General features: G+C 41.2%; 1 protein-coding gene and 1 long non-coding RNA gene across 7 annotated transcripts in view; one reads left to right on the forward strand and one right to left on the reverse strand.

Moving 5' to 3' along the window:
• Positions 1-13,526, forward strand: part of PLD1 (phospholipase D1) — a 206,701-nt gene that overhangs the window by 186,414 nt on the left and 6,761 nt on the right. For all 6 annotated transcript variants that reach the window (XM_060640746.3, XM_060640749.3, XM_060640747.3 and 3 more), the window contains 2 exons: positions 4,660-4,813; positions 12,681-12,798. In XM_060640746.3, the coding sequence (XP_060496729.2) occupies positions 4,660-4,813; positions 12,681-12,798 (272 nt within the window). The remainder of the gene's footprint in view (positions 1-4,659; positions 4,814-12,680; positions 12,799-13,526) is intronic.
• Positions 1-13,526, reverse strand: part of LOC132684159 (uncharacterized) — a 41,471-nt gene that overhangs the window by 3,105 nt on the left and 24,840 nt on the right. The window lies entirely within an intron of this gene.

Below are 13,526 nucleotides of genomic sequence, written 5' to 3' on the forward strand. Positions count from 1 at the left end.
TGGGGAGCTTTAAAAATACAGATCAGTGGGGTGCCTGGGTGGTTCAGTCGGTTGAGACTCTTGATTTCAGCTCAGGTCACGATCCCAGGGTCATGGGATCGAGCTTTGTGTCGGGCTCTGCACTGAGTGTGGAGCCTGCTTAAGATTCTCTCTCTCCCCTATTCTCTCTCAAATAAAATCTATGTATAAAATTTGGGGGGAAGTTTATCCATATCTACAATTTACTGTAAAATGGATCCCCTAAAAAAGGTGCCTTACTGGATAAAGGGATGGAGGAGTACTGGGGGAAAACTGGTTCCTATTTCTGGAAATTCCAGGATTAATTGGTCTGGTTGGGGTGCAGGCATCAAGGTTTTTTTTTTTTTTTTTTTTTTTGGCACCAGTATTTTTAAAAATTTTTTTTAATGTTTATTTATTTTTGAGACAGAGAGAGACAGAGCATGAACAGGGGAGGGGCAGAGAGAGGGAGACACAGAATCTGAAATAGGCTCCAGGCTCTGAGCAGTCAGCACAGAGCCTGACGTGGGGCTCGAACTCACGGACCGCGAGATCATGACCTGAGCTGAAGTCGGACTCTTAACCGACCGAGCCACCCAGGTGCCCCTGGCACCAGTATTTTTAAAAGCCTTGTGGGTGCCACTCACATGCAGTCCAAGCTGAGAAATTCTGAACTGGAAGAACAGAGAACACAAGTGGGTAAAAAGTACTGAGTAGTACATGTGGACTCCGTAGAAGAATCAGGTTTCCTTTAAAACAAGCTAGGGGCACCGGAGTGGCTCTGTTGGTTAAGCATCCGACTTCGGCTCAGGTCATGATCTCACGGTTTGTGGGTTTGAGCCCCGTGTTGGGCTCTGTGCTGACAGCTCAGAGCCTGGAGCCTGCTTCAGATTCTGTGTCTCCCCCTCTCTCTGCCCCTCCCCTGCTCACACTCTGTCTTTCTCTGTCTCTCAGAGATGAATAAACATTAAAAAAAGAGAGATAAAACAAATCAGCTAAAACAGAGTAGAATTGGTGAATTAGTTGTCTGTGACTGCTAAAACAAATGACTACAAACTTAGTGGTCATTTATTACCCAACAGTTCTGTAGATGAGAAGTCCAACGTGGGTCTCACTGGGCTACAATGAGGGTGTCAGCAGGGCTACATTCCTTCCTGGAGGCTCCAAGAGAGAAGCTAATTCCTTGCCTTTTCCAGTGCTAGAGTCTGTCAGTGGCCCCCTTCCTCTATCCTTGGAAGCAGCAACTTTGTTTCTCTCCGAGAGTTCCCAAAAGTCTCAGCCCAAACTTCTCTAATTACATGTCCCTCTGAATCCTCTTCACTTTTAAAGACCCTTGTGAGGGGCGCCTGGGTGGCTCAGTCGGTTGAGCGTCCGACTTTGGCTCCGGTCATGATCTCGTGGTTCATGGGTTCGAGCCCCATGTTGTGCTCTGTGCTGACAACTCAGAGCCTGGAGCCTGCTTCAGATTCTGCGTCTCCCTCTCTTTCTCTGCCCCTCACTCACACATGCTCTCTCTCTCTCTCTCTCACTCAAAAATAAACATTAAAAACAGAAAGAATTAAAAAAAAATACTCTTGTGACTGTGTTGGGCCCACCTGGATAATCCAGGTTCATCACCCTGCTTTAAGGCCAGCTGATTAACAACCTTAATTCCCCTTTTCTGTGTAACATAACATATTCCTAGGCTTTGGGGATTAGAACACAGTCAGTCATCTTTGGGGGCCATTTTTCTGCCTCCCATAGAAAGATCCACAATTTCTCAAACAAGACACTTTTTATTTATTTTATTTTTTTAAAAATGTTTATTTTTTATTGGGAGACAGTGAAAGATAGACATGAACATGGGAGGGGCAGAGAGAGGAGGAAACACAGAATCTGAGGTAAGCTCCAGGCTCTGAGCTGTCAGCACAGAGCCTGACGCGGGGCTCGAACCCACAAACCGCGAGACCATGACCTGAGCCGAAGTCGGACGTTCAACCGACTGAGCCACCCGGGCGCCCCAAGACACTTTTTAAAACACAAACCAAAAAGGAAAAGACAGGTAAACCCAACTGCATTAAAATTCAGAACCTTATTCATTAAAAAGCACTATTAAAGAGAATAAAAACATAAACCATAAACTGAAAAAAGGATAATGGCAACACAGTATTCAAAACCTACAAAATACTACCATAAATCAATAAGAAAAAACATCCAAAGGAAAATGGGCAAAGGAATTGTATAGGCATGTCACCAAAGAGGACATACCTGAGGCCCATAAACATAGGAGAAGACGTTCATCTGCATTAATATGACACAAAGAACAGCTTTTAAAAATACCATTTGGCAAAAATGTAAAAGTTGGACAATCCAGGTATTGACAAAGCTGGAGCACCAGGGACGCCACTCCTATGGAGCACTGGTAAACTCTCACGTGTGCACAACAGGAAACAGATCGCTATGTAGAGTGTTTGTGCATCATAGAAAAACACTAAAAATAACCCAAAACATCCATCAACAGTAGAATGAATAAATAAGTCCTGCTGTGCTCGTTCAAGGAAAATAATGCATTACTATTAGACACAGATAAATCCCAAAGACATAATACTGAATGAAAGAAGCAAATCTCAAAAGATTATCTACATATGGATACATTTAAATTGTGCATATATGCATATTTAACTTGTACGTACATGTTTGCATACATTCTTTTGTATTTTTTTTATATATCACAATGTTTAAAATGTTTTCTAAAAAGCAGACTTAGAAAAGGTCATTCTCTAAAAATTGAATGGTTTTGGGCACCTGGGTGGCTCAGTCGGTTAAGCGGCCGATGCTTGATTTCAGCTCAGGTCATGATCTCACGGTTTGTGAGATCAAGCCCTGAGTCGGACTCTGTGCTGACCGTGCAGAGCCTACTTGGGATTCTGTCTCTCTCCCTCTCTGTTTGCCCCTCCCTCACTCATGCTTTCTCTCTGTCTCTCTCTCTCTCAAAATAAATAAACATAAAAAACATTGTAGAGCAGTTTATAGATTACTAAATTCTTTCACATAGTCTTACTTAGTTCTCACAAGAACCCTACAAGATCTGTATTATGATCTCAATTTATGAAAGATCAAATTAAAGCTGGAAAAGGTTAAATGACTCTGTCCAAATTAACGCTGGGCCAACTGTGAAGCCCAAGGATATGGCTACAAATTTTACAGAAAAATCAAAATGTAAGTACATGCATAAAAGACTATTTGTTGCTAACCAAACAAAGTGTGTCGATGGTTCCCACCTTACAGAGCTCCATAGTGCTCCCAGATTTCTGTGAAGTACTTGCTCCATCCTTTCTTTGTCACCCAGGGTCCCCATGGGACCACCATTCGCATCCATAGTTATCATAGATTTCCGTATTAACTACATGACGATATTGTGGCAAATGGCAGTAAAATCTCTTTAGGAAGGCTCCAGCTTTTCCTCACGTACAACATGCTGCCATTTGGTCTCAGGGCGGGGCTGCTATCACCTTATACCCTGACTGTCCCCGTCACAGAGGGTAGCCTCTGCTCCTGTTCAGTCCAACCCTTCTGCTCCGCGTCTGCAGAAGCAGTGGCATGTGTGACTAGGGGAAGAGGAAGAGAAAAGGTCAGGTTCCTTCTGTAGTTTGTAGGACATCTCAAGGATTCAAAAACATGAATCCATAGTGATGAATGCAGAAAAACGTGCTGGGGTTTCTGAATACACAGCAGAGGAGTGGAGAAAGCACAGGTTGAACTAATATTAAAATACTTGCCCTTCACATGTGAAAGTCAACATTCTCAGCTCATTTGGATCTAAAAATAGCATGGAAGGAAGTTGATAGAAGCTGTTCGCATACCACACAAGTTAGGCAAGAGAATGTTAAATCCAAAGCCACTAATGATAATCCGTATTGGAGAGTGGACTCTCTCAGTTGTGAGGCTACCCTGGGGTTTGGCATTCATAAGTATATGACCATGAATTAAGTAATCAGACTCTGCAGAGTCTGATTCTTAAGTCTAAAAGCTGACTGGGCTGAACTCTGAACTGGTGTGTCTTTTCTCTTTGTGTGCTTAATGATTACATCAGTTAGAATCCTTTGAGCCACCAGATGAAAACTCAGCTAGAATTGTGTGAGACAATAAGGAAAATGTATTACTCTACACACCAAAAGGTAAGAAAGTTGGCTAGTTCAGTGGCTTGAAGACCCAGAGTTTTTCTTCATTCTGCTCTACTCTCTTCAACTTGTCTGCTTGTCCCCTCTTGGTTATAAAATGGCTGCAGCAGCTCCTGGCATCATGTCTTCATCCAACATTCAAGCCAGAATATCCAAAGGCTGGAAGAGACCATATTCCAGGCTGGTGTCTGTTTATAAGAAGGAGATAAACTTTCTCAGAAGCCCCTGCAGACTTTTCTTCATGTCACACTGGCTACAATCGTGTCAAGTGCTCATTCCTAAGCCAGTCATGGGCAAAAATCATGAAATTACCATGGCTGGCTTAGACTGATCAAGACTCATGCCTGGGTTAGGGCGGGCCTCCTCTTCGTAAAACTCAGCATCTCTTGATAACCTGAACAAAAGTAAGGTTTTCTTAGCAAGGAAGAATTGAGTGGGGAGGGCAACCAACCGTGTCTGCTATGACGAGAATATTGTCCCATGTCACTGGTTCTCCTTATAGGCTCTGCCAACATAAACGACCGAAGCATGCTGGGGAAGCGTGACAGTGAAATGGCTGTCATTGTACAGGACACAGAGACAGTCCCTTCAGTAATGGATGGGGAAGAATACCAAGCTGGCCGGTTCGCCCAAGGACTTCGGCTGCAGAGCTTCAGGTGGGCCATCCAAAGCTGTGTCCTTCTTACATGGTTTCACTGTGGTGTTTGCTGAAACCCAGCCCCATCTCCTGCCCTTAGCAGTCATATCATCCCCCAGATTCTTCGTCTAAAACAGCATCTCCCAGAATACGAGATGTGAGTCACCAATAGTGTTTAGAAATTACTTTATCTGGGGCGTAAACATTCTCTATTTTAATCGTTTTTTATTATTATCTTTTGAGAGATAGAAGATGAGTGGGGGAGGGGCAGAGGGAGGGAGAGAACACCCAGCGTGGAACCTGACACGGGGCTTGAACTCACAACCCTGGGATCGTGACCTGAGCCAAAATCAAGAGTCAGACGCTCAACTGACTGAGCCACCCAGGTACCCCTGTTTTTATTATTTTTATGTGTAATTGAGACAAATAGCATTTTAAATTTATTCATTGATTTAGGACCAGGTTGGGTCAACCCATCTGTGTCTATTTAAGGTTTTTAAAGTAAGTCCATGTTTAAAAATTGTAATAGTCCCAATAATACGGGGATGTAAGAAAAATTATTAAAGGAGGGTGTCAGTGCAGACACGAAAGATTCCTGATCTCCTCCAAGAAGATGTGAGTTTTAAACTAATCTGTGGTCAAGCTAAGAGAACAGTGGGCTGGGAAGCAAGGGCTGTATGCCCCTAAAGGAGTCTTTTCGTTGGGTTAATGTTTCTGAGAACTTTCTGGTGCTGGGCTCTAACTAGTCTCACCCCAGCCCCTTTAGTCTAGGTGGTCTGAGCGATCCTTCTAGAGCCTAGCTCAGATCCCGTCACTCTGCTCATGGCCAATAGAAGATCCTGACCACTTCCATCCCAAGGCCTTTACAGTAAGCCCACATTTCCATGATTCTAGAGCTGTATCTGCCGAGATGGGTTTTCACCGTGGCCTCCACAGCGAGGGGCAGCGAGTGTCCCTGATTAAGCTTTAAGCTATTTGGGGAAAACATACTATGCTTCACAGCACTGCTGTTTTAAGTTTTTCTGGCATGAGTGGTTGAGCTTGGAAACGGGTTCACTTGTAGATAGGCGCATAATGAGTCCTTCGCTCCCTGAAAATACTGCCAGCCACTCCCTTGGTACCTCGACATCCAGATTCTGGCTTTTGAGAAGCGAGATAAGCTTCAGTTCCAGAGAGGGGTCATTCTGCTCCTCTCTGCCCCAGGAGCTCAGCGAATCCATCCCTCAAAATCTGACTGTCAATACTACTTAACAGTTTTTATTGCTTTTGTTACTAATTGTTTTGCCAGTAAGATTTTTTTCCCCAAACTATTGATATTTCAATTAGCTTCTAATGTTGTTTTGTTTCGTGCGGAAGAGATTAAAATTAGTACCCTGTTAATCAACCCATTGATTGCCTACTGCAGCATACATGAGGAAGCAAATATTTCTTCGTGTAAGCTAGAAAAAATGTCTTTTCAGTTCCATGAGAACTGAAGTATTCTCTTTAGAGTGGCGAGTTTCTTTATAACTTTCTAAATGTATAATTAAAAAGGTGTAGGTGGTTTTGATTACAACGTATTTTTGTTGTAGAAGATTTGGCAAATACAGGTAAGCAATGAGAAAATTAAATTCATCGGGTCGCCTGGGTGGCTCAGTCCATTAAGTGTTCGACTTTGGCTCAGGTCACGATCTCATGGTTTGTGAGTTCGGGCCTCACATTGGGCTGTCAGCACAGAGCCCGCGACGCATCCTCTGTCCCCTTCTCTCTCTGCCCCTCCCCCACTCGTGCTCACTCTCTCTCTCTCTCTCTCTCAAAAATAAATACAGTAAAAAAATGTAAAGAAAAGAAAATTAAATTATCTGTAATCCCACTGCCCAGAGCTAGCAATTTTAACATCTGCTGTATATCATTCCACTTTGTTCTGTACATATATATTACTATTGTGTATTTCTTTTTTAAAACATAATTAGAATCTTACAGTCCTATGAAGTTCTTTATTATTTAAGTAATGTTACACACACTTTTCTGTGTCATTAAGTATTCCTCTATAACATTTAATGATGCATTGTGTTACATCATATGAGTATGCTGTAATTCCTTTACATAATAAGACCTCATTGATAGTCAGGTTTTTCACAGATATAAAAAAGTGGTATAGGGATGCCTGGCTGGCTCAGTTGTGGAGTCTGCGACCCTTGATCTCAGGACTGCAAGCTCAAGCCTCACATTGGGTGTAGAGATCACTTAAAAATAAAATCTTTAAAATAAATAAATGAGGTGGGTATTTTTGTAGACAAAATCTGATTTACTTTCTTAATTGTTTCCTTAGCTAGATCCTTACTGTGGAATTTCAAATCAAAGGAAGTGTGCTGTTTCCTTTACCCTCTAACTTCTTGCTGTTATCATGAGTAATGCTTTAGAGGGCTCATTCCTCCTGTCTCTACCATCACTGGGTTCTATTATTTTATTTTATCTTTGCCAATTTGTTGGATTTCAAATGGAATTTCATTATTTTAGTTTGCATTTTTTGAGGGTTTTAAAAAAAAATGTTCATTAGCCATATTGTTCTTGTAATTGTTCCACTGGAAATTACCCAGCCTATTCGTGTCCTTTGCCTATTTTGTTGGAATGTTTCCCTTTCTTTGAATGATTTGTAAGTAATGTAAGTATATAAGAGGCTAATTCTTTTGTCACATTGGTTGCAAATCTGATCTGTCAGTTGCCTTCAAATCATATTTAGAGTATTTGTGGGAAACTTCAATTCTTACTAATTAAATCTAACAGGTTTTTCCCCCTCCTTTTCTTGCATGCTTCGTATGGTTTCCCCAACCCAAGATCAAATACTATATGTTCTTCTAGTTCTTCTTTGATATTGCTCTTTACATTTAACCTCTGTAGCTTATTTTCATGTAAGAAATGAGGTAGCGACTCTTAACTTTTCCTCCCAACCTACCAGTTGATCCAGAACTAAATGATCTGCAGTATTCTCTGCCTCTCTGACATGCAGTGCCTCCTTATGACACATCACAAGGCTATAAATCCTCACTTTACCTGTAGTCTCTCCACTACATGATAATGTAGTTTGCTTACTTGTCCCAGCGTGACACCGCTTTAATTGTAGCTGGGCACTTGAATACTGCTTCTTGCCACCCCACTTCCCAAATCAATATTCTTTGGCAGAATAATCTTGGCTGCTCTTAAACATTCACTCTTCCGCATGAACTGGAGAATATTTATTCACACTCTCTTCAAGTTTTTTGTTGTTGTTGAGGACACAATAGATTTATAGATCAATATAAAAAGAAGGGACATATTCATAGTGTTGAGTCATCCTGTTGAAGAACAATGTATAAGCTTCAGTTTTTTTCAAATTCTTTTCGGATTTTTCTTTACTAAAGCTCTAAGGTTTTCATTATTGGGGTCATTGCTCTTCAGTAATCATTAGAGTTTTATTTTAACTTTTTAGTGCTGATCCTACGCATTTCGTGTTAAATATATTCTTAGGTGCTTTTATTTTTCTGACAATTTTCAAAGCGTCTTAGAGAAGCAGTTGTCCTTGAACAATCATTTTCACGTTGTCCCAGTGGCAAACACAGATAATATAGTATAAAGCACCACAAAAAACCTTGATTGATTTTATTAGGAAATGTTCTCAAAGATAATATTGGGGCCTAGAGCACAGCCATTTTCTCACACACACACACACACAAAATTGCAGCTTCCATCCATTTTCCATCTGGGTTATTTTTGAATAGAAATAGAGAGACACATTTCAATGTGAAATCAATTCTAAATAGAGCCAAACATCAGGGTACTGCACTTAATGTCACAGCCATGTGCCGAACAGTTCATTAAGTCCTAGAAAATTATCCAACTTTACAGATGTAGCCATCACTCAACAGGAACCATTATCCACACAAGTAGAGCTCAGAATCATTTAAAGTGATAGACGTGAGGAATGGAAAGAACAGGAACTATTTTCTGCAGTTTTCTTCCTGTCCCACTGATGCATAAACAAACATTAAATAATTCCCATGATACACACCAGCATTAAATCAGACTAGATTTCTGTTAAACCTTAGTCCTCAAAAGAATATCCAGAAGACTTCATAGTGTTTGTACTGTGCATTGTAATATGAATCTCTTATAATTAAAAAACTGACAGGACAAATAATTTATTACTAAAAACAATCTGTTATAGGAGCCTGGGTGGCTCAGTTGGTTATGATTTCAGCTCAGGTCATGATCTCAGGGTTGTGAGATCAAGCCCCGTGTCAGGCTCTGTGCTGAGTATGGAGCCTACTTGAGATTCTCTCTCTCTCTCTCTGTCTCTCTCTCTCCCTCTCTCTCTCTCTCCCTCTCTCTCTCTCTGCCCTTCTCCCACTTGTATGCATCTGTACGTGCACTCTCTCTCAAAATAAAATAAAACAAAAAAATCATTAAAAATGATCTATTGTAGACTTACTTAGATACGTATTCTACAAACAAGCTCTTAACTGATACCTTGGTGGACACATTGTGTCACCTCTTGTTTTCATTTAAAAGCAAAGTCACAGAAATATTCTTTTGGCCAAGTTTTCAGCTGGTTGTATCTGATCCCTATCAAAGGTATTGTTATAAGTGATACATTGTCATAACTTGCACTGTCTTTCAAATGTGGTACAGTCGCATTTTGCTTTGGGTCTTAGGAACAGCCGGCATCTGTGTGCAAACATCACCCCTTAGATCCTTTTTTTCAAAAGTTATTCCTATGTAGTTTGAAGGAGACATTATTTGAAGTAGACATAAAATTTTGAGGTTGTAAAACCCTAAAAATCCTAGTGAGCCCATAGTGCCAAATCCATTTATTTTACAGAATTTTTATACAGTGGGAAAAGTGCAGACTGAAACTAAAAAGAGATGTCCTTTTATCCCTGTAAACCTGGCTGAGCTTTTTCAGAAGTTAATAAAGTTGGAGATGACTGGGGAACATATGCACAGTTACAGTGTATGTGCCAGAACAGCCTTTCTGGAAGTAAATTTTAATTCTAAAATTTCTCCTGGTGAAGTAATCATACAAATTCACAAAGGATTCTACATGATGAATAAATTATGTTCATTGTAAAGTTGCTCCCAATAATGAAAAGTTGGAAACCATCCAAAAGGTCATAATAAAATAATCGGTTAAAGAAATTTCACATTATGGGATTTTGCAACCATTAAAAATGAAGATATAGGGGTGCCTGGGTGGCTCAGTTGGTTAAGCATCTGACTGTTGACTTCAGCTCAGGTCATGATCTCCTGGTTCGTGAGCTCGAGCCCTGCATCGGGCTCTGCGCTGACAGCATGGAGCCTGCTTGGAATTCTGTTTCACTGGCTCCTGCCCCTCCCCGGCTTGCTCTCTGTCTCTCTCTCAAAATAAAAAAATAAAATAAAATAAAATTTTAAAAAATGACGATGTAAATCTACATATATTTAAATACAGAGAGGGTGACAATAGAATGACCTCCACACTGTTGAATCCAACAGTCAATTCTCCTCTGAAGTTGACACAGTTCTCATGGCTCAGGGACATGACATCGTGGCTTTTCTCCAGGCTCCCTGGATGCTCCTCCTCTTCCCCACCGTTGAGGCACACCAGGTCCTATACTCACTCCTTTGGTAAACTCAGTTAAGGTCCCACGGCTTTATGAACATAAATATGAGGACAATTCTCAAATTTCTATCTCCAGCCAGGCCCTCTCTCCCAAACTCCAGATTCGTTTCTCCAGCTGCCTACTTTGCATTACCACATGAATGTTTAATGGGAGTCGCAACAGGTTCAAAATCCAATTCCTGGTCTTCTCCCACTAGCTGGCCCTACCAACAGAGAAGTCCCCATGTCGGCCAATGGCAACTACATTCATCTGTTACTCAAGCCAAAACCCTTTTTTTTTAAATTTTTTAATGTTTGTTTATTTTTGAGAGAGAGAGACACAGAGAGATGAGCGGGGGAGGGGCAGAGAGAGGGAGACACAGACTCCAAAGCAGGCTCCAGGCTGTGAGCTGTCAGCACAGAGCCTGACACGGGGCTTGAACTCACAACCTGCAAGATCGTGACCTGAGCTGAAGTCGGACGCTTTACCAACTAAGCCATCCAGGCTCCCCCAAGCCAAACCCTTTTAGTCATCCCTGATGCTTCACTTGTTCCCGCATCATACGTCTACTTTATCGGTAAAACCTGGTGGCTCTGCCTGCCTCTCCACCGCCCAGGCCACCATCATCTGTCACCAAGATTACTGCAGGAAGTCCTAAGTGTCCTCCCTGCTGCAACCCTTGCCCTGCTCTCAATACAGCAGCCGTGTTTTCATATGTCAATCAGGTCTTGCCACTCCTCTGCTCCAGTGTTTGCAATCTGTCCCAGTTTCACTCAGTGTAAAATACAAAGTCCTTCTGAGACCTATTTCCTTACTTCTGTTTTCAATGTAACACTAGCCTTTTTGATCTTCTTTGAACCTATCAGGCATGTGAGAAAGGGCTTTAGACTCCATCTGAAATCTCGATCTGTTAGCAGTATGTCTCCAAACTTTAGCTTCCCGTCTGCAAAATGGGAACCCTGTACCGTCTGCCTCACAGGATTGAGGTGTAAATGCTTTTTGTTTGTTTGTTTGTTTTTGTTTTTTTACTCCAGGGCCTTCTATAAACACGGGCTTTTATCATTTTCAAATACAACCTCTAAAACTTAGCTTGCTTTGCCTGAGAATTTCTTGTTATTTCTAGACCACCGCTTATATAGGATCAAGTCAGACAACATCTAGTATGTGGTTTCTTTTTTGCCAGGCACTCTGGAGATATGAGAGTAGCCAAGTCATGCTCTCTTAAAGAATTCATATGCTAGAAGTGGTACAGAGAGCTGCTAAAAACAAAAAGTGTATAAAGGACTGCAGGTGTTCTGATAAAACAAAGCATAGGTAAAGTGCAGTGGGGGAGCAGAAGAAGAAGATTCACATTTCTGGGGACTGAAAGAGAAAAATGGGAGATGAGAGAAGGGGAAGCCAGGAATCAAGGGGGAGACTTGCACCAAATCCTAAAAGATAGGAGGTGGGGTCAGGTAAACAGGAAGGGTGGGGGAACACTCCCTGACTCCTCCCATCTCATGCTTTTAAAGCACACTCAGTATTTTCATTCATTCTTTTTAAGGATGACTATTTATTCATTGTTGGTCTTCCCCATTAAATTTAACTTTACCCAAAAAGGCTCCACGTCTTTTGTATTCATTTCTGTACCCTAGAGTTTGGCATTGTTCTTGGCCCAAGAGAAGGGAGGAAGGGAGGAAGGGGAGAGGGGAGGGAAAAGGGGAGGGAGGGAAGAAAAAGGGATACATCACTGTGGTTAAGAACACACGTTTTGGAGTCAGATGGTCTGGAGTCCCAGATCTGCAGCTTACCAGCTGTATGACCTTGAACAAATTACTTATCCTCTCTGTGCCTTAGTTCCCTTATTTGTAAAATGAAGATAATAATAGTTGCTTCCTTATGAGATTATTGAGGATTTACTGAGACAGTTCTTGGAAAGGGTTTAGCACATTTGCTGGCCCATGTCTTGAATGCTAACCCTATCCTCCAAGGTTCTCACCCCCTTAGGCCAAATTCCAAGGATTCTCTTGGAACTAAATTAAGGTCTTTCTGTCTATCTAATAGTTAAGACTTTCAAGCATCAAACAACTTAGGTTTTGTTTTGTTTTGTTTTGCAGCTAAGGTTTTACACACACACACACACACACACACACACACACACACACACAGTTTTAATGGCTTCTTTGATTTTCTTTAAAAAAAAAATGGACTTCTCTGGTTGAGTGCCTGAATTGCATTACTATTTGAAACAATACCTGCTGCAAACTTCTTTATGTCAGTTACTCATTTCACAGGGTGCTTGTATTTCAGGGTTGTCCTTGGCTATCTTTCTGACCCAAGCGAAAACATTCAGGATCCAGTGAGTGACAAATTCTTCAAGGAGGTATGGGTTGCAACGGCAGCTCGAAATGCTACAATTTATGATAAGGTGAGGTTTGCATATCACCGCCACCTTTTTTAATTGAATCACGTCACAAAAACACATCATTATTTCTGCATATTATTGGGACGGAGTATTCTTAATGAGTATAAAAAACTGGTACATTTCCAAGTTGTAATAAAATACCTCTTTGTAGACATTGAAAAACAAAGCCAAAAAGTATCATGGATTATGGTTTCAAAGAGACATTAGTGACATTCTGATCTCTGATCTGACGCTGGGATCCCATCATGAGCATCCTTAGCAGGTGGTTATCCAGCCTTTGGACATGTCTAGCGACAAAGAGAAAAGAAGCAGATGGGATCCTAAAATGAGTCAGACTGGGGTACAACCCAGCTCGCCCACTTGCTGGTGATACAATTTTGTGTGTAGTGATTTGACTTTCTGAGCCCTCCTTTCTTCTATAAACTGAGAGGGATAGGGCGGTTATGAAAATAAAGAATAGTCTTTTAAATGCAGTTAGCACATAGTGCATAGTAAATGGCATCCATCCTTATGATGAAACTTATTAATAATGAAACACTTCCTCTGTTGGACAGCTCTCATTTTGGAAGGGTGTTTTAAAACCAGCTCCATATGTTAGGGAAGCCAAATGTATCTTTTGGTAAGTTTTGTCCATGGTTATGATAAAAAAAATGTAGAAGAGTCAAGAGGTGTCCAACAGTGGAACAGGTTACTTCATGAAGTAGCCAGTTTTCTGTCACAGAAAATATTCA

The sequence above is a fragment of the Panthera onca genome, chromosome C2, assembly GCF_046562875.1.
Source record: "Panthera onca isolate mPanOnc1 chromosome C2, mPanOnc1 haplotype 2, whole genome shotgun sequence".
NCBI lineage: Eukaryota > Metazoa > Chordata > Mammalia > Carnivora > Felidae > Panthera > Panthera onca.